The following is a 26,346-nucleotide window of genomic DNA, read 5'->3' as shown; positions in this document are numbered from 1 at the left end:
TGCCCCAAACAGTATTAAGTGCTTTGGGCAGTGGTGTTAAAGTGCTCCGGAAATATGGAGTTCTTGGGGGAGCTGAGGCTTTCCCTATCAGGACCCACAGAATAGTAAGAACTGAAAATATTGGCTTGCCTGTTGGTATGTTTTATTGTAGGAAAGATCAACCGTGCAGGCCATATTTGATCCTGAGACATATACTTCTATGTTTGTCCAGGGTAATTGTTAGTTACATGCTAGACATCCATATATTCCCACAATTTGTGCAAAAAACTTCAAACCTGGCCCAGAAATTTAGGTATGTGTAGTCAAAGGGATTTTTCCTAAGGGGAAGTATGGCCAATCTAAGGACCTTGGAATTTGTAGTTTGGGAGCTATTTTCTCATTGTGTTTTGTAGCCACAACAACCATTAAAGTTTGAGCCTTTGAAAGTTTAAGACTAGAAATAATGGAATTTTCATAAGCACATGGGGACAGTTAAAGTTAACTACAAGAATAGGATTGGTGTGGGGGAAACGTGTGGAGAAAAGGACGTAATCTGGAGCCCCAAGAAATACTGATGTCCACATGGCAGACTGATGAGAAACCGTCCAGACACTGTTCAGAACAGGAGACAAACTAAAGCCAGTGCGGACGAAAAGTTTATGGAATGGGTGGGTGCCAATTCATGCTGAATCCTCTGAACTATAAAACTAGGGTGCCGAGAGGATAATGTGCGGTATGTGCACGTGTTTGTGTGTGTGTATGTGTGTGTGTGTGGTGTGTATGTGTTCACTGCTCACGGTGTTGTTTCTTTTAAAATTTGAGTGATTAAAGATTCACATGGAATTTTGTTATTTCCCTGGGATAGACTTGCAGCATTGAAATGACTGGATAAAGGGGGCTAACACCAGGCTTTTTTTTAACTTTATGTTTCTCAGGTGCATTCTTAAGTTTCAGGTTCACTCATTCATTATTTGACATGGAACCAAGAAAAGTCTGTAACTTTGCACAGCCCGCGTAGCCTCGGGTCAAGTGAGGAAGCCTGCAGTTGAGCAGGACAAAGTGATGGCCTTCTCTGGCTGGGAAATTCTTTCCAAATGGTCACATTTCAGCTGCTCTCCTCTCCTCGCTTCTTATTTCCACATTATCCGTCTTTCGTAAAAATACCAGTGAAACAGGGGCATTTAATTATGAGCTCCCCCTTCACAGAAGTTTAAGTAATCTCTTAGGAGAGACATTCTTTTTCTAGTTCAGTGGAAGGTACCTGGGAGTAAATGTGTGGTGAAAACGGTGCCGGATTAAGGGCTGGTAATCAGACTGAGGTACTTAAATATAGGATTTTTGTTTGAAGTCTGAGATTTGCTTACTGCTTCAAGTGATAAGAATAAGTGATAAGGATCCACTACTTACAGGAACTCACTATCTAATATGCTCAAAACGACTTGCCTTTAACTGCCAAATGACTTCATTACAAGTACTTCCGTCTTTTTCCTTTCTCTGAGCCTATGGGCTTTGATGGTAATAAGAAGCCTTAAGAAATTTACTTTATCTTCAGTTAGGTGAGAAACTCTGAATAAAAACCCAGGTCTTCAGTTTCAGCCTTTGTTTCCTACAGATGTCCCAAGGCAGCTATTTCTTTTGTCATTAAGATAAGACATTTGCTCCCCTTCTTGACTTCTGCCCACATTCATTTCAACAGATGGACCCATTTCAAGTACTACAAACACTAGCTTCTACTGGGTTGTCTTTGTCTACTGGAGGACCTGTGGGCTGAGTCTGAGTCACACACATTTTACGGCGTCTGCTCTGGCATGAGCTTCATATACATTGGCATCGTCTCAGAGTGAAGTTGACTCTCTTTCCTGATTCCATAATTTCAGGTGGCCCCATGTGTGATTCCAAAAGCATCCTGAGGCTCATTTGGATTGGCTTTAGCCAGCATAGCCTAGCCAGGTTCACTCTGAGAGGTTCCTGTCCCTTCATGAATGGCCACCCGAAGCTTCTGCTCTGGTTTGCGTTCTAATAGCACCCCTTGCATGGATTATTCCAAAGCAACGCTTTGAAATAATGCGCCCCTACTTATGGCTTTTCTTGCTGCAGTTTCTGTTCTTTTTTTATTGTAGGATCTGGAGACTCACCACTAGAAGACGATGGAGTCTGGTACTCACACTCTCTCTATAAAGGTGAATGCTTTGCTTATGTGCTGACAAGGACCTGCTGATGCCAGGAGAATTTATCTTTAAGGCTGTGCAGAGCAGAGTGTAATAAAGCGACCAGACAACACACTGGAGTTCTAATGCTCTGTCCTGGAAGATAAATGTTTAAAAAAAAATAAATGTGCATAGGCGCTCATCCTTCCGACAGAAAAACAAAGGGAAGAAAAAGACATCCCAGAAGTGCTGTCTTTCAGCAGCCCGTGGTCATTTTATTCTCCTACATTTCTTTGCTCTCCTTACTTCTGCAAAGGCTGGTGAAAGTGAAAATCAAGGCTGATTGGTACATTACAGCTAGGACTGTCCAGAGCAAACCCCTCAAGGTGAACTCTGCACCCCGTGCTGCTAATGTCCAGAGCAAATGGAGAATGTGAAACTTGATTTTCATCAGGTCATTCACCCTCTTTCTGAGCCCAGCATGGCTCCTAAAATGATAAGTAAAGTGTGTTGTTGCTCAAATGAATTTGAACTTAATAGTAAGAAATCCAGCTCTCCACATTTCCTCCAGTATCCACTCCCAGCAGGTATATAAAGCCTAACCCAGATGCTTCTATACTGGCTCAGGTAAGTATATCCACAAATACTCTTCCTGCTGCTTCCTTGAAGGCAGGGAGCTCAGGGTGGAAACGAAGGTACACTTAAATGCTTTTTATGTGAAACTGCTCCTTCTTACTGTAGAGGAAAACTCTGAAGAAAATAGGCTGGTAAAGTTCCATTTTGACATTTGGTCCAAAAATTCATCCATACCCTGGCAATAAAACCAAAGTACTCCCCTAGACTGCAGACACTTTTCTGAGCTATCAGGGAATGGAAATAGTTCCGGTCAGCCTTTGCCTAAAGACTGTCCTTCAGTTTTCCAGAGAAATGGGAAAGTTTGCTAAACAAGGACTGGTGCCTATGCCCAGCTGTATTTCCGTATTTGCTTTGATTTCTGCACACCAAAGCTCACTTGTCAAATAATGGCTATCCTCACTGTCTTGGGCATTAGGTAATCCAAACAAGCATGATTTGAATTAAATCAAATTTAAAAGAAGAGAGAAAGATTAAATAGAATGCATTGGGTTCCTAGGATGTAACATCTTATTTGTTGATTTGTCTTTATTTGCTGACTTGAGTGCTGTGGATGGAACACAGCCTTGATGGTTTTACTTGGGATAGCATAATCTATTTCCACTAGTTGAGGGAAGGAGAAGGTACACGGTGATGTGTCATTATTATTCCCTGTTAATAGAAAAGGGGAGCAAGGGTTCTAGAGAGGAGGAAGCAAGTCAGTCCTGTGTCACTCGCTCAGCTGGCAGATGCTGCACTTGAGTCTGTGCAGGTGTTGTGGCTCCCATCTGCAGTGCACTAGTAGTTTCCCATTAGCCTTCCGCTCCATGCTGCCTACTCAGCAGACTACATTTAATTCAAGTTCTCAGGACATTGGCCCAGGGGGGTGCAGAGGCTTTCCTGATGAATCAACTTGAATGTCTACTTGCTAAATCTTGTCTTCAACAGCATACGATCTTCCTTCCTCAAAGCCTCTATGTTAAACATTTGTTAATTTACTTGACTAACCCATGGTGCTTATATACCCTTTACAGCCGAGTCATTCCCTCACATTCCCATTGCTGTTACTAAAGCATTGTTAACTTGTTAAAACACTATCCAAAGATTCTTCCTGGAAAGCAAGAAAAAATAAAATGCCCTTTGCAAATAAATGAATACGAGATTTGTTTTCTTCACATAGTGACAACAGCACAACTTTTGGATATGTGGTTAACAATGATAGAAGAATTTGAAGAGTCAAAATGAGGGAGAGAAGTATCTGATCATGCTGTATTCAAATATGTAAATTTGTGATGCGTGAAAGCACGCACAGATCTTACACAGAACGTAAATATACATAGTACACGAAGACTGCACGTACAAAGTCTTCCAGAAAGAAAGAGTTCCAGGAATGCCTGTAGGCCTGATGTGAGCCTTGTACATCTATATCCACATGGTAGAAGTGAATAAGCTCTAGGGTAAGCTCCCATCTATCCACCTAGAATAGCTAGGGAACGTTACTGAGTCTTAAATTTCGGATCCACTTGCCACTTTCTGCAAACCATTATATGATTTAAAAAAATTAGCCAAAGGGAGCCTGAAAGCATTAGAGTAAAAAACTGTTGTGTTGCCAAACCCTGGACTTTAGCAGGAGTGACTAGCAATCAGAAACATGTCCTTAGGAGAGAATTCCTGGGCAGAGCAGAACAAGGCCTGTGTTCCTTCCTGGCCACATGATGGCGAACTTTCTCCATTTTCTGGCAGCTGTGGTGCCTTTGTGCAATGAAGAGCCAGGGAACTGTAGGAAAGTAGCATTAACTCCACCCCACCGTGAGACGAGGGGGCTTATCGTTGGCCCCCAGATAGTGCAGGGAACTGATAGACTGGCAGCTGCGGGAAGTCCTCAACTAAGAAGGTAGTCTTGTCCTTCTTTAGCATGGCTCTCGGAGAGTACCTTCCAAAGACAGGGAGAAGTTCATCGTTATTAGTGACATCCTAGGTATGCTCTGGCCTGCTGGCATACTTTGCTTCCCTGTTGCTGTAATAAAACACGGATCAAAGAAACTTGTGGAGGAAAGGCTTTTTTTTGACATACAGATTACAGCTTATCACCAGGGGAAGCCAAGGCAGGAACTGAAGCCAAGACTATACAGGGGCACTACTAACTGGGCTTGTTCTTCATACCATGCTTTTACAAGATATGCAAGGTCACCTGCCCAGAGGTGACATCACTCATCCCTGTGATCTGGGCCATTTCCCATCAATCGTTAAGCAAGACATGTCCATAGGCCAGCTGTTCTCCACCTGTGGGTTGGGATCCCTTTGGAGGTCACATAGCAGATATTTACATTATGATTCAGAACAGTAGCAAAATTGCAGGTAAGAAGTAGTGAGAAAAAAGATTTTTATGGTTGGGGGTCACCACAATGTGACGAACTGTGTTAAAAGGGTCACAGCATTAAGAAGGTTGAGAACCACTTTCCTAGGCCTATCTGATAGAGGCATTTCCTCATTTGAAGTTCTATCTCCCCATGACTCCAGTTTGTGTCAAGTTCACAAAAATTATCCAACACAGCAACTATGAGACCCATATCAAAGCACTCTACAAATTTTCCATCTGAGGAGGGTGTCATTGTCTTACCTACATGTGGCATAACTAGGGATGTATAGAAAAGGGGAACAATAGTTCCAATAGTGTAAGCCAAAATGGAACTCTATTATGAACACTGGTGTAGCTTAGTTCAAATGTGGTTTTCTTTATAGAGAACCTGCATACAGCTGAGAGGAAGACACAGTTAGTTGACACTGTGTTTTGCATAGATGGCTGAGGTGGAAACTCACGATGGCATCAATTAGTCCCAAGAGATTAGAATATCATGTTAAGGGACATGCTAGAAGGAACAAGTGCTTATTGAACATTTACTTTGTGCTCAACACTGTGCTAGGCAATTTTTTATATCTTATCATATTTGCCTGCTATCGTTGGCACAGGGGCTCACTCAGAGAGTTGAGGTAGCTTGTCTGCATCACACAACTAATTAGAGACACTTGGATTCATCTTTAGTTATGTCTGACACACAGTCTCCCAGTCCTACCTTCTTATTTACAGATATCTAATGCATAGGGCACCATTGGAAGTCCAGAATCTGGACTGTAGCCAATCTGAGAGTGTAAGCGTGAAGGGCTGCATTGTCTAAACCTGTCACTTCTTATGTCTCCCTTCGTTTGTTTCTGCCTGTAGACACTCCGTGGTGCTCCCCCATCAAGGTGAAGTATGGGGATGTGTACTGCAGGGCCCCTCCGGGGGGATACTACAAAACGGCCTTGGGGACCAGGTGCGACATTCGCTGCAGGAAGGGCTATGAGCTTCATGGCTCTTCCCAGTTGATTTGCCAGTCAAACAAGCGCTGGTCGGATAAGGTCATCTGCAAACGTAAGTAGACCAGACCTGTGATGAGTCTCCAGGGGCAAAGCTGTTTTGCTATGATATGAAGCTTTTCACAGAGGGTTTTTTTAAAAGTTGATTTCTCCTTTATAGCAGAGGGGTGCATGCATCTTTTTGGGGAGGGGTATGGTACATTTTGGGAGGAAAGAATGGACAAGAGACTTTTCGCAGCACAGGTTACTTGTTCAGTAAATACAGGATTTCGAGGAGTTGCTGGTGATTTAGAAGCAAATAAGACACTTCCAGGGCTTGTCAGACTACCACAGAAGTAACTGGGTAGAAGTGAAATCCATGTGATAGGTACAAGGAAGACCCTAAACCAGGGGCCCCTGGTAGTAAATTAAATAAAAGAAAATCCATGAGGGAGTGGGTCTGGGAAGAAGTTGGCGTATTTCCGGGGCAATGTCTTAAAGATGGTCTGTATAGCTTCTGACTTGCTGGCTAACTCTGGAGGCAGGTAGACTACCTTCATGACAAGTCCTCCCATATTAAAGCTATGGAGGCTATAGCATTGGGAAGCCAGTTTGGGACTTTATTATACAAAGTTGCCATGCCTTATTGATTGCCCAATGTTCTCCAAGTCTTTAACATGCATTCAAGTTTTTTTTCACAGTATATAATAGACATGGTTGGGGAAACTAAGGCTCAGGACTGTAGTCACGTGGCTCAGAATATGTAGATGATGTAACTGGGTCTGTGTAGTATACACTTAGCAATATTTCACCAGGTTTCCCTGTATCCTGTTCCTAGTTCCTGGTATCTTCCCCAACTTCTGAATGCCTTATCATTGATTTTCTTTTTTTGTTTGTTTGTTTTTGTGTTTCCCTAAAACTGGGGTGTGAGCCTATGCCTGGCAAATGCTGGGCAAATCTGCCACTCAGCTATATTCCTAGCATTATAAACTAACTAACTAACTAACCAACTCACTAACTAACTCACTCACTCACTCACTCACTCACTCACTCACTCACTCACTCACTAAAACCCTTTTTATTTTGAGGTAGGATCTCACCAACTTGGAAAGCTGATGGAATCTCAGTTTGTAGCCCAGCCCAAGCTTTGAACTTGCCATCTCCCTGCCTCAGTGTCCTAAGAAGCTGGGATTGAAGGGCTGTGTCACTAGACACAGCCACATTTGTCCACGCTTCAGCTTTCTTCAGAGAAAGAAGACAACCTCTTACAGAAAACGCTTTCTCACTGCTGCTTTTCTACCCACTTCTTATTTGTTTATTTGGTTGTTTAGTTATTTATTGTAGCCTAGGATGTCCGGCCTTGGTTTCCTGAATCTCCTTCACCAGTGTGAACTACCAGCCCAGCTTTTATTTTATTTTATTTTATTTTTACAAGTGAAAGGCTCTCCCATGGGCATTTCTGTCCAATGACTAAATAACAAATGGCGGTTCCAGGTGTGGAGGGTGAATGGGAACTGGCAGCTTCCCTCCAGGGTGCCCCTGAAGGAGCAAGCTGAGGCTGACTCTGCTATCTGTCACCCCTTGTTGGCACGCTCCTCATCTTTCTCCTGTTATCCCACTTTTTCACTGGTCTCCCCTGGCAACACTCCCTTCCAAAAGTGTTAGCATGCAAATCCTTCTCTCAGGGTTTGCCTCTGGCGAATTCAGTCTAAGACCTTGTTGCAGCTGGGATACAAAAGCCACCTAACTGTGATATGAAACTTCATGTCTTCTATGTGACACATGAGGAGCCATTGTTTAATGCCACATGTTATATTGCAGCAAGCTGTTCACTGCATGCTTTCTGAGGGTCTGGATTCTGAACTTGTGGACAAAAACTAGGAAACATTGAATACCCGATTCTCTCCTTTTTAGAAAAGCGATGCCCTACCCTTGCCATGCCAGCAAATGGAGGGTTTAAGTGTGTCGATGGTGCCTACTTCAACTCTCGCTGTGAGTACTATTGCTCACCGGGATATACATTGAAAGGGGAGCGGACAGTCACGTGTATGGACACCAAGACCTGGAGTGGCCCACCAGCCTCCTGTGTGGGTAAGTAAACGTCACAGACCTCAGAAGCCACTTCTTGGGGGAGGAGCAGTGGGTCTTTGTTGGTATAGTATACATGAAGGGAAACAATTTAAACAGCCAGCATTGCATTCAATAGTGTTTCAGTGCCTAGGCTCAGCCCAACACCTCGGACTCTATCTTAGCTGACTTCAAGGCAGCCTGCTTTTAGGCTGACTGTTGTCAGTGCCTAGGCCTGTTGCTGTCACCCTGGGAACTAATGAGAAATGGGAACTCTCATGTTCCTCTCTACTTCTTGAATTTAAAATTCTGGAGGTAGGGCCCAGCACTTTGCATTTTCAGAGGCCCTCTAGAGAGTTTCAAGTATTCAAATAGAGGGCCACTAAACTCAAGTACTGAAAGTTTTCAGTGCCTGGGAATTTTCTGGGAACCTTGAGAAAAATGCAGATTTCAACTCAGTCAGTCTTGGGAGTCAGGCTTGGGGGGATTCATCCTGTATGAGAAGGTTCATGAACATTAGAACAGCAGACATTTGGGGTCAGACAATTTTTACTGTGTTCCTTTACTTTTTGTACCATGTGATACCGGAGAGTGCTCTTAGATTTTAACCCACTAAGTGCTTAAAGATGATGTCTCCATGCCCTGTCCCCAACCTAATCGTGGCTATCAGAAATGTCTCTAGAGATATTTTCAGTGGCTCTGGGGAAGAAAATTTACCCATCCATTGACAACCACATGCCTAGGGGCAGTGGGTTCTCACCATAGCTACCTGTAATTGCCAGCTGGGTACCTTTCTGTGACGTGCCTTAGAGATTCTGATTCAATTAACGTGACAAAGAGGCAGTTGGAAGAGGCCAATAGGGTTCTAAAATCAGCTCAGGTGATATTCCTGCTGGAGATCTAGGCTCAGGCTTTGAAAGCAGCATTAGAAATCCCCAAGGAAAATGCAAATTCCCTGCCCAGCTGAGATGGGCCGGCTTAGAAAGTCTAGGTTGTGCCCAACAGTCTGCTTCTCTAAAAGCCAGCAAAGGTAATTCCGTTGTGAGCCAAAGTTAGAAAACCTGCTTTAGGAGTTCAAATTTAGGAAGGAGTTAAAAATCTTTATACTCAAAAATACTGTTCTTGGATAGGCTGCATCAACCGCAGGAGAAAGACCAAGGAACACAAAATCATGAGGATTTTTGCGTCGATGTTCATGAGTGAGATTGGCCTGTAATTCTCTTTCTTGGTTGAGTCTTTGTGTGGTTTTGGTATCAGAGTGACTGTAGCTTCATAAAAGGAATTTGGCAATGACTCTTCTGTTTCTATATTGTGAAATACATTAAGGAGTATAGGTATAAGCTCTTCTTGGAAGTTCTGGTAGAATTCTGCATTGAAACCATCTGGTCCTGGGCTTTTTTTGGTAGGGAGGTTTTTGATGACAGCTTCTAATTCTTCGCGACTAACAGGTCTATTTAAATTGTTCACCTGGTCCTAGTTTAACTTTGGTATATGGTATTTATCTAAAAACGTGTCCATTTCTTTTACATTTTCCAGTTTTGTGGCATACAGGCTTTTGTAGTAAGATCTAATGATTCTTTGAATTTCAATGGTCACAGATGTAGAAAACCAAAATACATCTTTGGATTTTGGTGTTTCTTTAGAGGTTGAGACAGCCAGCTCTAGGGCAGTGTTTTCTGCAGCTGACTGCCACTGGAGCCCAAGTCTCTGAAGTGCTGGGATTGTACTGAAGTTCTTCTTGAAGCCCTTGAGAACCACTGTCACAGAGGACCATTCACTCCTAAGCTCTGGGAGCTGCCAGACCCTGCCCTTGGAGAACATCAAAACAAAATCTCGCATTGTTTTTAAGTGGATTTTGTTAACTCTTTGAGATTTTCATACAATGTACTTGGAACACATTCACCCCAACTCCTCCCCACTCCCCACTTTTCTGTGGACAAGGACTGAGCACAGGCTAGAAGAGCAACAGCGAAATGGTAGTGTAGGCCACAACTCTACGCTCCCATGTTATTGACACCGTGATGGATGAGAAGGGAGAGTTCAGCCAATAACCACTGAAGGTGCTACCAGAAATATAATGGCTCCTACTGCCTTCCTGCCCTCTATCTCATGTCAGCGAGACCTGTGTGGCACCCAGCTGACAAAAGAATCTACACAACTGGTGCTTTAAGACGTAGTGATGGCCCCAAAGGGGACAATATGACAAAGCTGAGTGCCAACAAAATATTTAGCGGATACACCTTTCTCTGAAGATGTGGTGTCTCCACTGCTGAGAAGTTCTCCTTGGTGAGGACAGACAGAATGTGCTGGCAGTGGTGATGGTGAGATCTAGACATGCGCATTGCTAAGCCCACGTGTTCAGCGCAGAAGAGCACCTCACAGATGCTGCCTTTGGTATGTATCTTGTGCTTCACTGTGTGCAAACTAGCCCTTGAAAACAAACCAAAGGAAATCAGTCAAATCTCTGTTTCCTTGTATTGGAAGGAGCAGAGGTCACGGTGTGGGAGAGGAGAAGCCCAAAGCTCTTTCTGCTAAGCAAGCTTTGGCAAGCACTCTGGGGACATATTGTTCAGATTTCCAGATTGTGCACAACAATGGAAAGAAAATGCTGATTGTTCTCAAAAAGCAGCAAGCATGTCTAAAGCCAGCCCAGATGGCCCTGGAACTTGCCCAGAGGGAGAGGGAAGGAAGTAAGAAATGAACCCCAATTTCAGGCAATTTATCTTACCATTTGCTGAGACAAGTTTCAAGTGTATTGGAGAAATGGAAAATGTATATGGAACTCGATGGGAATGGGAAGTGGGGTGCAGGGTCCCCAAGAGCTTAGAGCTCCAAGGTGAATGAAAAGAACAGACAGAGAAAGCAGGCAGTGCTTTTTTACTTCAGAGACAGACAACTTGGAGTTTGTCCCCAGTGAATTTTGCTCCAATGCTATCATTTACTTCTTTGGCTTTATTAATAAGTTGCTTGTGTGCTGGCAGGAACAGGCTTCCTTGAGCATAACTCAGAGCCTCAGCCTATTTTAGGAACTGACACATGGCGCTTGAGTTGTTCCCAGGTTTCCACACAACCTTCAACAGCACATTTTGGCCCAAACTGTGCTGAGAGCTGAAAAAGCTAACCCAGTTCTCCTTCAAACTGGGAGAAAATGGGAAGACTGGGCCGTCTTTGACTCCAAGGTGGCCAGTTTTGCGGTCTGGCTCATTTGTAAGTGCCACAAGTCAGCATTCATTCTCTGCCTCAGACTAATGTCAAGCTCAGTTCTTTACGAAATGAATAGGGTCATGTAGGTGGAGAGAAAGCATACTGTAAGCTGCAGGGGAGTGAAGATGTTAAGAAGCCCTTTCCTCCATCCGCTGAAACTACCTTGTGTGCAGAGATATTTTCATTTCTGTCATTTTTGTATTTATTTGGTTCCATAGAACAATGAACAGTAAGAGTAAACACAAATCCTCATTTAGAGACCTCATTTTCAGTAGACGTATCTCTCTGCTATGGATCAAAACATTTTCCTCCTTCAAAACAAGAAGAAAAAAATACAGTTTTAAAAGCATGGAAGAAGAAAAATTAGTAGATGCCTTTTGTCATGAAGAGAATACTAATTTTGTTGCTTTAACAAAGGACAATATACAAACAGCTTGGTTGCTGAAATTCCTCTTTCTTTTTTATGTCTTCTGCAGAGTAGAATAATGTAAGTTAAATCCTGGAATAAAGTTGGGCAGTGTTGGTGTAAACCTTTAATCCCAGCACTCGGGAGGCAGAGGCAGGCGGATCTCTGTGAGTTTGAGTCCAATCTGGTCTATAAGAGCTAGATCCAGGACAGGCTCCAAAGCCACAGAGAAACCCTGTCTTGAAAATCTAATAATAATAATAATGATAAAATAAAATTTAAAAACCTGGAATAAAATATATCTTTGAGAAATAAGATATGGAAATTGATGGCAAACATTTTGCTGTCTGGTGATTTAGTTTAACCAGTGGCTCATGGGGATAGTTGTTCGGCTTCAAGTCATTATTCCATTGCTACAAATATCAGCAGGGGTAGGAATAAATGAACCAGTGCATTGTTAAAGATTATTTTATATGATTTTTCCCCAGGCTGGTAAATACACATACCATCAGGAATCTAATTCCGGTTTTACGACCAGTTGGTTGATGGAAATACTGGTCCCATTTTTGCCTCACATGATTTAGCACTGCAACTGAACAGGCCAACTTTTACTGTGTGGCCTTCTCTAATAGAAATGAGTTTTTAGTCGGGCATCTTTGGCTGTGGAGCTTGCGCATTACTCCTCTTTCTTTCTTTCTTTCTTTCTTTCTTTCTTTCTTTCTTTCTTTCTTTCTTTCTTTCTTTCTTTTTGTTTCTGGAAAGTTCCTTGAAATCTTGTAGTGCCAAAGAAACGGAACCACTTTCCAGAGGCATCCACAGGGATTGTCCTCTGGCTGGAGAAAGGAAAACGATTGGGCAAGTTTTCAAAGACAAGTTTTGTTCTGCCCTTGGCAGTCATTTGCTTCATGTGCCCGGGGAAATAGATGTTTCTGGCCTCCATCATCACTCTCAAATTCCTTTAAAAAGTATACTTGGATTTGCAATACAATTGTATAGTTTCCCCTCCCTTTCCTCCCTCCAGCCCCTCTCAGTTCCTTCCCTCCAGTCCTCAGACTCTTAGATTTGTCTCCCTCATCTTTGTGTGCATCAGATTGCCTGGAACACAGTGGTTTCAGACAGCTAAATTATTGACCAAAGAGATACTGTCGGTCGGAAATTTGGGCAGCATTCTATGGGGATGGCTGCTCTTTGCGATCCATTATGGCTCAGGTGATAATGATTAACGGCCTGCAGGATCCAAGATGAGCCTCCTGCACATATAAAGCAATTAGACTCAGGACTAGACTCTGACTGGATCTCCATCTTTCCTTCTTCTTCTCCCTCCCCTCTTTTCTTACCACCCACTGTGATCTAAAGCCTTTTGAATTGCTTTACATGACAACTGCCCCCAAGCTAGGGAAATCTGAAGGTGCCAGACTCTGCCACAACAGCCTAGGTCTAAAACTGACAGAGGATCTTTCAGTTTCACACATGTTCAAGATTCCTTGGTAAATAGTTTTGCTACCAACGTTGGCCAGCACAATATTTCTGATTATTGCATTTTTCTACTCAGAAATGAAAGTGGAATATAGAGAAGGGACATGATTTGTCAAATCTCTCCAGCGAATGGGACAGAAAACACAGAATAGGAGTCTCACAGAGGCTTCAGGATTTCCACACAATAACTGACATTGCAGTCATTTGGACTTCAAGGGGATTAGTAATTATGTCTTTATAGTAACGTTCAGAAAATATTGCTTCTTATATGGTATGACTTATATTTGTTGCATGTTTAGAGAAGCCCTCCTTTGGAACAACTAGGCCACTCTTTACTGGTCATTGTTAGGCAGACTCAAGCTGTCTTTGGGAAGCTCTGAGACTCTCCCCCCACCCCTCCCGGATCACCTACTGGGGAGTGAGCTTGCACTGTCAGCTCAACTAGTTGACACAGGAAAGCAGAGAGTGTATCATCCACATTTAGTTTACCTGATGCAGAGACTAAGAATCTCTCTTCACTCATAAATAGTGTAATTTTATGTAGAAATCAGTAACTCATCTGTTAAGTATTGGATCCTTGGTTGCTGGATTCCTCCACCGCTGATGTAATAAGCCAAATCAGACAGAATTAATAAATCTAGATTTAATAAACAGGGCAATGCAAAGCAGAGCACTCCTGGGTGGCCCTCAGGAAGGCAGGGGGCAGAACATGAGGGCACACGTAGCAGATTTATGAGCAGGGTTTGAAATAGCTGGTAGGTGTGGTCCCTGCTATCTCTGGGAGAGGAGCTGCCGATGGCAGACTTTCTGAGGGGAGGGCTTTCTGAGGGGACAGGGTCTGGGGAGAGAGAGATGGGGCTTCCACCTAATCACCATCCTCAAACTCTCTTTTTTTGCTTTACCTTCTATGTAAGCATATTTTCTCGAAAGCAGTTGCTGACTCTCTCTGACAAGTGGACAGCAGACATTCAACACTTACCTGATTCATCCAAAGCATTGACATGCTCACCTGAATTACTGAAGCATGTCTTCTATTACCTAGCATAGTAATAAAAAAGATTATTTTTAAGAACTCAGTGAGTCACAAAAAGGATACTTCAGATAGATTTAACTGTATTCCATATCATCATGACACATACACATTATTTTATTCTTAAGGCATAATTTTCATATTTTAATGTCACTGGGGCTGGGATGCATCTTATAGTTTATCATGACTTATGTTCAATGAAATATGATAGTTATTCAGCTTAAGATCTGTGTAATAAGGCTGCAAACTCACAGTCTATTGAAGCATGACCTAGAAGGAAAGCAAATTTAGATACAAAAAGGTAAAACTGTTTGAAAAACTATTCAGTATTCATTATTTCTTATACTACATAAAATGAGGAATCTTTGTAAGAGGCAGGAGAAAGTGTGTGAAAGGATTTACTTGATGCATCCAGTTTCTGAGAGATGTGATTCAGTATCAGAGAGGACATTAAGTTTTCACCTAAGTTGTAATAGCATTTAGGTTATTACTGGCTGGTTTGTAAAACGATGCAAAGCGGGCTGCCATGTGCTATCTTTGAATACATTCTCTACCTGCTTGACATCAGTAGAACTGGTAAACCTCCCAATTTCCCCTGGTGCCTGCACTTCAGCTTTGATTACAGGCAACACAACCCAATGTAGAATTAACATCTCATTTTTTTCCAGCCCTCATTATCAACTTGATAATGAGGGGGTGGAGTAACTTAAATAAGGCACATAACCCCTGTGAGCCTCAGTGTGGACATATATAAACTGAGAGAGGTGTCTCCATTACACAGCCATAACATTCAAGTTTGCCTTATCCAGAACAGTGCTGTTCTCTGCCTCCTGAAAGATGTACATTTTGGTGAAATAAGCACCCCGATACACTGTGAACGCTGATAAATTTTTAGCATCAAATTCACTTTCACCTCAAATGCCAGCATTTAAAATGACACCCTTGGATAAGGTTGGCACTCCTAAAAGTTTTGTTGCATTGAATTGAATCAAAGTAGGTGATAGTGTTGGTACCTCTGCTCAGTATACTACAACACTGTCTTTAAATCAGGGCAGGCTCACTAAAACTGAATGACTTCTGGCTTTAGCTGAGAAACTATACTGGTGCCAAGTCAGTGTGCAGAGTTAGGACATATACACCCAGCACATGTAGCGATGGGAGAGAATGGCAGGTCTGTTTTTGTGTGGGTGAGTCCTAAAAGGCCCTTAAAACTCAGCAAAGAGAAAGGACAGGGTAAAAAGAGAGAGAAATCCAGAGTGAACAATCTCTTTGGAAATGGCCAGTGTCTAGAGGTCTTGGTTTGTCAGACTTTGAGTGTTGACCACCGCTTCAACAAATTATTTCTTGATTCCTTTGTGTTTTCAAGATATGGAACCTCCGAGAATCAAGTGCCCAAGTGTGAAAGAACGTATTGCTGAACCAAATAAGCTGACAGTCCGGGTGTCCTGGGAAACCCCAGAGGGAAGAGATACAGCAGATGGCATTCTTACTGAGTAAGCTGACCATGACACTTGGCAGCTGGAATGCTCTCTCTCTCTCTCTCTCTCTCTCTCTCTCTCTCTCTCTCTCTCTCTCTCTCTCTCTCATGAGTGTTGAACTATATGACCAGTCTATGTTGTCTCTTAGGAAATGTTCTGCCATTTCCTAAATGTGAGACAGTCACTACCCAAAGTCTCTTATTCATAGCAGGATATTTTATTTCCACGTTCTAAAAACCCCCAGGATATCTTCTTCTTTAAACAAGAGGATTAGTTTTTTTTTTCAATTGTAATTTCTCAAAGATAAAGTTTGATCATTAAAAACATTTTCTCTTGCTATATATAAAGATCATAAAATCCCTAGGGGAAACTTTATAAAATTGATTTTAAAAATAAGTCATATGAAAAAACAACTAACTATACACACATGAAATGTATACACATTATACTATATATTACTGTACTTGTATATATAGTCTATATGCATATGTGCATACATACAAAATTTTAAAAATCACTTCAGAATTGGCATAATTTGGGGTTGGGCACTCTTTACCCCTAACTTATTATTACAGTCTTGTACAATGCCTGACTCAGTTCCCGGCATATAATCATTTCTTAGCTTTCTACAACAGTTGAAGTCTTGTGCAACAAATTCAAAATGTAAAATATCAGGTCACCATGGGACCTCTTTTGTCTAAAAGTTCTGACATAGGTGTTTCTTTTGAGTCCCATTGATAACGCCTGTTATTTTCATGATGAAATAGTCTCAGAGAGATTAGTTATCACTCCTACTTGAAAGATTATCTGAAGTTACATTTGCTATCTAAGGATCTTAAGATCTTAAGGGATCTAAAGTCAAAAGTGACACCTCTGAGTGGTGGGATTTCTGATACTTTCTAAAGACTCTTCAGTTCACATGCCTTGTAAGTGCGTCCCACCTGTGTGTAAAGCTTTCCTCAGTGGTGACAATGATTATTTCATATGGCTATTATCATCAAATATCACCACTCCTAGAGGCCACAGGGAATAGGTGAGTTTTCTATACATTGAAAACTAACCAGAAACTGTCAGTTGATTGTGTTATACCAATTGACGTAGCTCTCAAATAGCTAAGAAGATAGATGCTATAGTTGCCATGTGTTGTCCAATCTTGGTCAAGTTCCTTAGCCTTTTGTCACTGTAGTTTCCTTTCCTACAAAATGGAGAATTTTACGTGCCTAATAGAAATTCTATGAGTATTAAATTAAATCATAGATAATAAACCATACCTGATACATGTAAGATTTATATAAGGTAGACAATAAAAATTTGCTTTTACTAACAAAGTATTAGGAGAGTCAAGGATTCACAGAGAATTTTAACATTTGCTCAGAAAGGTCTTCACTGACCCAGATGGAAAAAGAAAAGAACATTCTAGTACCTATTGCAGGCTTAAATTGCCAAATGGCCAACTAAACTGTACTCTGAAAGAATTTTCCTCATAAAGTATTGTGTTGTCTGCCCAGCAAGGAAGACATGAAGGCTCAGCCCCAACCCCCGTTCTATCCTTCAGCAACAAACAAACGAAGGAACAAAACCATGAATCTGCCCTTAGCTGAGATCCAATTGCTCCTGTGAAGCAGACTCCAGACTCAACAGCTGCTATTTAGGTACACAAGCATAATCCTGGGTATTTCTGCTTTCTTCCTTAAGCGTTATTCTAAAAGGCCTCCCTCCAGGCTCGAACTTTCCAGAAGGGGACCACAAGATTGAATACACAGTCCATGACAGAGCTGAGAACAAGGGCACCTGCAAGTTTCGAGTGAAAGTAAGAGGTGAGACCATTGCTTCCTGTGACTGTCAAGGGAAGGGGCCGGACCCCCAAGCCAGACTGTTCTGATTGCCCCTTGTAGCATGGCTACTGCCAGCTTTGCCTTAGGTTTTGGTGATGCTGATGGAAGTATTTCATCTTACCACCAATGCCAGGATGGGTGGGTTATGTAGGAAACAGGACTAGCTTCACAGGAGCGCACTGCCGTCTGTCCGAGAAGACTACCGCTTAGTAATGTTTCTGTCTCTGAGCTGATATCTATCTCCAGTACTTGTGATAAATAACCAGAGTGCTTAGGAGTCCCCTCTTTTTGTCTGTGTGAGTAAATCGTTTTTGAAAACTTCGTGTTTCAAGATTTGGACAGGTAGTATCATTTACTGTTCAGGGTTCAGGCTCCTCATGTGTAACACGAGGTGGCTAATGCCGCTATCTATCTCAAGAATACCTTGGTATGGGTGGTGACCATTACGGGGCATTTAATAGTCTTCCTTGCCTCTCATTTCACTAGTTGCATAACGTCATGACAAATCTCACTTTCTCTGGTTCCTTTATGGAAGGAGGGCTTGGGACTAAGGCTATTCTGGGTTTGTGTCCCCTACAGTCAGACGTTGTGGCAAACTCAATGCTCCAGACAATGGTTACATGAAGTGTTCCAGCGATGGTGACAACTACGGAGCTACCTGTGAATTCTCCTGTATTGGTGGCTATGAACTTCAGGGTAGTCCCGCCCGGGTATGCCAATCCAATCTGGCTTGGTCTGGCACGGAGCCCAGCTGTGCAGGTATGCGTGCAGTTCTTGTTCCAGCTAGCATGAGAATCTCATGTCCCCTGATTCCAGGGCAGGAAAAAGCAGCTTCATTTCCTGCACGCTCTAAAGTTCAGTGTCAGCTCTGCTCATCTGAGCAGGTGAAAAGCCCATGCTGCAGCTCATCTTACCTGCCTGCTTGTCTTGCTTTTGTCTGTTCTCTGGTTCCCCGCTTCACATCTTCCAAGAAATAACCTGGATATATATATATATATAATCTTGGGCATTTGAAATCCTTCCTCCTGTGTAAAATTAGGAAAATCATACCTCTCTTAAATGTGATCATCTACTGAATGCTGTAATAGAACAGTTCCTGGTACATGGTAAGCCTTCAAAATGTACCAGTGTTTTTCTGTTTGTTTGTTTTTCCCCCAGAGACAAGGTTTCTCTGTGTAACAGCTCTAGCTCTCCTGGAACTAGCTCTGTAAACCAGACTGGCCTCAGAGTCACTGAGGTCTGCCTGCCTCTGCCTCCCGGGTGCTGGAATTAACGGTGTGCACAACCACTGCCTGGCATACCAGTCATTCTTACTGATGAACAGCAACTGGGCTGAGAGTGTGAAATCTAGACTAACTTTTTTGTATGCTTCCCCTTGTCTCAATCCCGGGTATCTCTTCCTTTTCCCCTCCTTTAGCTCCACCATTCAGAGCAGGTGGATGAAGCTCTTCTATTTAATATATTAAACCAGAAAAGTCTCAGACTCCTCACATAAGTACATAATGCCCATTTTTGTGACACTGAGGCCTGGAGTATATTATCAAATAATCTCATAAATCTATCTAGCTGCTAGCAGTATGTGGGCATGAAGCACTTGAAATAAGTCCAAATTCAGGTATGTGGTCAGTGTAAAATACACACTGATTCAAAAGTCTTAGCACAATAAAGAATATAAAGCACCCCTACTTTTTTGTATTGGTGGCATGTTGAAATATTTGAATATATTGGGTTGACATATAAAGCTCTTGTCACATATTTATTTGTACATTTCTAATGAAGCTATTAGAAAAATTTAAATTGTACACTTATGTAAACTCTATTTATATTGACCCAAACTGTCCTAGACTGTGAGCCCTAAAGGCAATGCTAGAGATAATAACTGCCTCTCATTCAGAGCAATAGCCCAGATGTTGACACATAATTATCACTCAGTGTAGTTGACTGGATGAAAATTGCAATGAACAATGATTTTAAAGCTAACCTTGTTTGAAATATTGGCACCAAGTTCAAACAACCTACCTAGTGTGTTCTCATTTTTCTTTTGTAATTTCCTTTTCCGAGGCAGACTGTTTGCTGCTATGTGGACTGAGCCAATCATTTAGGGCTCTTTTTCATTGATCAGTTTCCATGGAAGAATTAGAATTAAACTTGGCTCCTGTTCTCCGTGGCCATATCAAAAGAACAATGAATTTATGTTCGACTAAGCCACTGAGTTTAATGTGATGCGTTACAGCAACAAGAGAAAGCTAGGGTGCCTCGTCTGTCTGTTACTGGTGTTTCAGGAACTCACTTCTGAAATCAACTGCTTAAATTTGAATTCTCATCTCAGGGTCTACTTAGGGTTTTGTATGTGCCTGGCTAAGCTAAGCCAGAATTTATGGGGTGAACTTATTTGACCATTTCTGATTACAGCGATGAATGTCAATGTCGGTGTCAGAACAGCAGCGGCACTCCTGGATCAGTTTTACGAGAAAAGGAGACTCCTCATTGTGTCCACACCCACAGCTCGAAACCTCCTCTACAGACTGCAGTTGGGGATGCTGCAGGTGAGGCTTGGCAAAGCTAAGGTGGGAGGGAGACCTCTAACAGGAAGAAGACGAGCAGTTTGCTAAAAACAAAGGCCAGACTCAGTGCCTAATCCATTTAGGGCAAGTTTAAGGGACCAGCACTTTAAAGACAGTCATTCATTTCTGGTGCTGGTGTATAACCTTATTAACATTGACTCCCCAGAGTTAACCCAATCATTCTCCAACCATCGAGGTTTGTCTGTCTTTGCTAATAAGCTTAATTGACATGCTGTCCAGGCCCAGCCCAAGAACAATTGGCTTTGCTGATCCTGTCCAGCACATTCATAGACGCGAGGTGATCCATCAGTTATCTTCCCGATAGACTGGCTAAGGAGATAAAAAGCATCCGAGAGCCTCTAGGCACCATATCCCTCCCTGGGAATGGCCCCTACTCTAATGAAAGTGAATTTTGCTGCTACTCAATGAGACACTCAACATGTTGGGGGAGGGTAGAAACTGCAAGGATCATACTACAAGTTGCCTGTTTTTGTCTTGAAGTTGGTCAACTTCACCAAATGCAAAAGAAGCCAGGATCTGCTGCACTTCCTTTCTAGGATCTCTCGTTCATTAATTCCTGTTAGAGCGATCTTGGTTTAATCGAAGGCAGTAGTTTACTACCCACGTCAGCTTAAATACAATGACTAGTGAGTCTTTCTTCCACTACTTTTTTACCATCTGAACAGGTCACCCACGAACCGTGAAGAGCCACATGAAATGTTTGGGTTACCTTGATAAGAGCCAAATTCACTAAATCTGTATCATAAATCCCTCGCACCCTACCTGCTATTGTACACCTACCTCTGTCTTAATTAGGGTTACTATGGCTATGTTGAAGCACCATGACAAAAAGCAACTTAGGAAGGAATGGTTTATTTGGCTTACAGTTTGACATTCATAGTCTATCACTGAGGGAAGTCAGGCAGGAACGCAAGCAGGACAGGAGCCTGGAGGTAGGAGCTGATGCAAAAGTCATGGAGGGGTGCTGCTTACTAACTTCCTCCCCATGACTTGCTCAGCCTACTTTCTTATACAGCCTAGACCACCAGCCCAAGAAGGGCACCACTCACAATAAGCTGGGCCCTCCGTCATCAATCACTAATTAAGAAAACTACAGGCTTGCATACAGTTCACTCTTATGAAAGAATTTCCATAATTGAGGTTTCCTCCTCTCAGATGACTTTAGATTTTTGTCAAGTTGGCATAAAACTAGCCAGCACAACCTCCTTGCTCCTCATAAAATGTAAATGTATATACTTACCTGGTTTTATGGTCCTTGGCATAGCAGCATGGCATGGCCACACATGCCTTGAGCCCTTATCTCTGAAAAAATGAATAAACCCATAAACTCGCCTTCTATATCAGTAAACCTTGGCTCATGACCAAATTTGTCCTATTGCTAGCCCTCAACCTTAGCCCGTTCACGTTCCCCCAGCCCCCAGTTAAACTGATTAGCTAGTTGGCTATGGCATTTTGGATCTAGATATTCTTATATTTTTCTTCTTACCAACACATTCACACTTACCTTCTAGGATGTGGTTGACTTAGTAATAATTGTATTGCTTCATATAGTATTGTTGAAAAAGTTCAAGATTTAAAAATTACTTTTCCCATTCAATCAGATTCATCTTATTTATCTTCTGTTAATTTTTTTAATTTTGATTGTCACTGCTGCTCCTTGTGAGATCTCCTAACATGTAGTTGACGGAGCCACATCCTCTACAAGTTTCTCCTTGTTTCCTTGGGGTTTGGGTATGGGGAACATAAGGCAGGAGTGTGTGGAGGATGGGTAATTAAAGAAAGGGGAACTCTGAAAAATCTTAATTCCTTATAAGAATGAGATTAGAAACTTCAGGATGGGGATAGGGGTAGTGTCTTGGATGACTCATGTAAAGTCTCACCATGTCTAGAAGTGCCTTAGAGTAACCATTGTGTTTAGGATTCCAAAATCCCATTGCCCAGCTGTTTTGCATAATTCCACTAGGAAGACACTTAGATTTTCTAGGCACCAGATTAGACTTAGTTTTTCAGCTGTTTTCAGAACAATTTGGAATGGGCAAAGAAGCACCCACAAGACCATTGCTGGGGTGCCAGTCTGCAGTTCCCTAGTTATACTCACTCAAACCTGCTCTGTTGCTTCTACCCTCAGCAAGCACAGTGTGGCCTGGATCTTCGACATGTCACAGTGGTGGAGCTGGTAGGAGTGTTCCCGACCCTCATTGGCAGGATCAGAGCAAAGATTATGCCTCCAGCTCTAGCTCTGCAGCTCAGGTAAGAAGCTGCTCTCTCCTTAAATTTCATTCCCTGTGAATACACTTGGATCTCACCATGGTTGCTCATGTACCCAGTCAGGTTCCCTGATTTTTTTCTATTCAGTATTTAATTCAGGCAACCTTCAGTGTTTAATTACTTTTATTCTGGGAGTATTATAATCATGCTAGTTGACATGTTTCTGCATGTTCAACTGAATTATGCAGTGGAAAATTGCTAGTGTTTTCTTTCCCTTCCAACCAAGCATATATTCTCTCTCTCTCTCTCTCTCTCTCTCTCTCTCTCTCTCTCTCTCTCTCTCCTTTCCCTCTCTCTCTCTGTTAGAAGGAGAGGATGATTTGAAAACAAAATGACATAAGCAGCAGTTCTTGCCCATATTAGGATAGATACTAATTAGCCCTTTCAGGCTTGATCTCCCTCCCCCCATTCTTTCCTGAGCACTTGTCCATATCTCTGTTTCAACAATTGTATCTCCTTTTTGTCATGCTTATAAAGCTAGATCCCTAATAGTTAGACCTTGAGTAACGTATTAAAGCCATATTTAGCAGCTAAAAGACAATTTCAGAAATAACCTACATTTTTTTTCTTGTATCTCTTGGCCACCTTGAGATGGGTAATGAGGATAAACTAACAGTTCTTTTTATTTATTTATTCATTTATTTATTTATTTATTTACTTTTGGTTTTTTGAGACAGGGTTTCTCTGTAGCTTTGGAGCCTGTCCTAGAACTAGCTCTTATAGACCAGGCTGGCCTCGAACTCACAGAGATCTGCCTGCCTCTGCCTTCCTAGTGGTGGGATTAAAAGCATGCGCCACTGCCGCCTGGCTAAACTAACACTTCTTAAAATTTTTTTTTCTTGCCTAGCTTTTATCTTTGGTATACTGCAGGGGACAGAGTCAGTCTCTGTTCTCAAGGTCCCAGAAGTCTCCTTGTCTTTTAGAGTCTCAGATTGCTTTACTATCTTTTACATTAACTTCTGAAGCACACATGTCCTTTCAGTTTTCTGAAAATGGGGAAGAAAGAATGTAAAAGTAAATAATAGTATTAGTAAGGTTCTTGTTGTTACATCAAAATACCAGAGGCAAACAACTCCTACAGTTGTTTCTTTTGCTCATAATTCTAGTGGCTACAATCAGAGATGGGGAAACTCTATGGCTTTGAGTCTCTAGTGAAAATCACCTCTCATGAAAGGAATACATGGTCATGTAAGTTACTTATATCAATGGCCAGGAGATAGAAACACAAAGAGACCAGCCATAGAAGACAGAGACAGGGATCTCTGGAGCAAGCTGGCTATCTAGATTTGCCTTGTCAGTGAGCTCTGAGTTCAATTGAGAGCTCCCAGTTTGATGAATAAGATGGAGAGCCATTGAGTCAGTCTCCTGATGCCAACCTTGGGCTACCACAGCCACATGCACACATATGTACATGTACCTGCACATATATGGTATATAGTATACACACATGCAAGCACAAACACAGACACATATATACCACAAACACGTTCATACATAAAAATAAAATTTGTTGCAGTTTTTAAAATTACTTTCTTAGGATAATAGGTGGTAGACACAGATACACACATACATGATAAATGCATACACAACAATAATAAATTCTTGGTGTAATTTAAACTGTTAAATGAAGAACAGAGTAGACAGGAAGCAAAAAGGACATCACCTTAATAATCATATTATTTTTAGACTTGAAAAAATAGTTATTTTAAGTATTTTCACCCTGGAAGGTGAGCCAGGAAGAGTTCCTTCCAATCTGATAATAGTCATCTTGTAGTTCAGAAATGCTGCCAAACTCAAACCAACCTCACAATCCATGAGGTACTTTACCACCCACCTCTGAGATGTCTCCACTGGGACCCACTTGTGTTGCGGTTGCTGATGTGACTACTTCTCCTTTCCCACGGCGGTTGTCCCCCCTCCCTTTTTTGTTAATATTCTGTGTTAATCAAGGTACAAGAGTCACATGAAGAATGTGTGTACTAGCCAGGGGGATGTTATCTTCCTTTGGATTTCTAGTCAAAGATATGTATTAGCAAGTCAGCTTTCCACGGGGGAAAATACTAATTATTTCCTCATTTCATGAAACTGCTTTTTGAGAAGTGCAGTCAGTTTATATTTTATGCAATAATATCTTTATTAATTTTTCAAGTTAGCATAAAAATGAATGGGTTTCATTAAGGCATTTTCATGCATGTGTATTATTATGTTTTCTTTTAATTCTTCCCCTATCTCTGACTGGCCTACCCATTTCACTACTTTTTCTTTATACAATTAAAAAAGTCTTGGAACCCTTCATAAGGGGAGAAATTCACTTTAAATTTATATGGCAGAGTATGTTCTGCCTGTTTTATTTCATCTGAAACAAAAGCAGGAGAGGAGACTAGGTGGCCTTGTTATTTCACTGGGTTCAGCTGTCTGCTTCCTTTTCTCTTGACTTTCTCATTTTAACTTGCTGGTAGTGATATAAAACATCTACAGAGATGAAATCTATATGTTGAAAAACTACCACACATTTGAAACTATGCCAGAATACTTTTAAAACTTATTTGTGGAACTAATTATAGTCAAATAAGGAGGAATGTCTGGTTGTAGCCCAGACAGTTCTAATTTAATTCCTGAAATAGTCATCACTATCATTTTTTTGAATGTTACTTTAATCAATTGTACCTTCTTCAACCTTAGCCCTTTGGACACTTGAAGCTGGATTTGCCTGTTTAGAAAACTGGCCTGTATTGTAGATTAAATATAGCAGTATGTCTTACACTTATCAATTAGATGCTAGTAGTAACTATAACTCCCTTCTTAGGACAACCAAAAGTGTGTTTAGACATGGACAAATGTCCCCTGAGTGGTCAAATACTTTTTCTGGATAATCATCACCATTATAGCTCTGACATTACTGCTCCCCAAATCTAGCCTTGTTCTACATGCTGTGTAGCAACTTTGGTTTATAGTACCATAGCTAGCCTGAGATCTTTCAGACCCCAATAATCTAAAGCAGAATTTCTCAACTTTTCTTCTGAATACCAATTATCTGAAGATATTACTAATAACACGGATTATAATTTGTTAGGTTTAAGGTCAGACATGAGCAAGTTCTTTCATGTGATGCTATGGGTCCCAGGTCCACACTTTAAGTGGTGGGGGCCTAAAAATGATTCATTCCTTCATAGCATCAAGGCATCAAGCATTTCTCTGAAAAGTATTACCAGAGGGATCTGGTTGCTCCCTAGAAGTCCTGGAGGTCAGGGTTTAACAAGTCTTCTTTTTATTTATTCCAGGCTGTTGCTTCGAATCCCACTCTACTCCTTCAGCATGGTGCTAGTGGATAAGCATGGAACGGACAAAGAACGCTATGTCTCCCTAGTGACACCAATGGCTCTCTTCAACCTCATTGACACTTTCCCCTTGAGAAAAGAAGAGATGATCCTACAAGCTGAGATGGGCCAGACTTGCAATACCTGATGTGATGTTACATTCTCGGTGGTTCCTCATCTCTTTTTACGTAGTGCCGTGCCTTACATAGTGAGTGCCTTTTACCTGGGAAGGCCTTAAAAATATCCTTGATGTACAGATTTTCATTTGTAATTTTTAAAGTCTATTTTATTATGCGCTTTCTTTGCCCTTAAAAATTGGCACAATGTTTTTTTAACCTTGAAATGTTTCAAAGTATTGGAATATATTTACTCTTTCTAACTCTTCCTTTAGTCTGGTATTAGAAACTACAGTCTACAATCGTACACATGCTCTCAGCGTATTATTCATTGTCAAGCATACTTTTCTTTCCCTTTATTGTTTATATAAGACTTTTGTTAATAAAATATTTTGAAGCAAACTTACTAAAATTCAATTTTTTAAAAAAATCAAATACCAAGTTTACGTGCTTCATGTGCTCAGTAGTTTGAAGTGTTTTTTTTTTTTTT

General features: G+C 41.5%; 1 protein-coding gene across 1 annotated transcript in view; it reads left to right on the top strand.

Moving 5' to 3' along the window:
- The window catches only part of Srpx (sushi repeat containing protein X-linked), a 77,904-nt gene extending 51,700 nt beyond the window's left edge, over window positions 1-26,204 (top strand). The window contains exons 2-10 of the mRNA XM_005352842.2: window positions 2,100-2,159; window positions 5,959-6,150; window positions 7,989-8,165; window positions 15,624-15,750; window positions 17,431-17,552; window positions 18,150-18,329; window positions 19,983-20,116; window positions 22,284-22,405; window positions 25,705-26,204. Of these exons, the coding sequence (XP_005352899.1) occupies window positions 2,100-2,159; window positions 5,959-6,150; window positions 7,989-8,165; window positions 15,624-15,750; window positions 17,431-17,552; window positions 18,150-18,329; window positions 19,983-20,116; window positions 22,284-22,405; window positions 25,705-25,888 (1,298 nt within the window). The 3' untranslated portion in view covers window positions 25,889-26,204. The remainder of the gene's footprint in view (window positions 1-2,099; window positions 2,160-5,958; window positions 6,151-7,988; window positions 8,166-15,623; window positions 15,751-17,430; window positions 17,553-18,149; window positions 18,330-19,982; window positions 20,117-22,283; window positions 22,406-25,704) is intronic.
- Window positions 26,205-26,346: the final 142 nt, after the last annotated feature.

The sequence above is a fragment of the Microtus ochrogaster genome, chromosome 10 (assembly GCF_000317375.1).
Source record: "Microtus ochrogaster isolate Prairie Vole_2 chromosome 10, MicOch1.0, whole genome shotgun sequence".
NCBI lineage: Eukaryota > Metazoa > Chordata > Mammalia > Rodentia > Cricetidae > Microtus > Microtus ochrogaster.
This window is presented reverse-complemented; position numbering and strand designations above follow the sequence as displayed.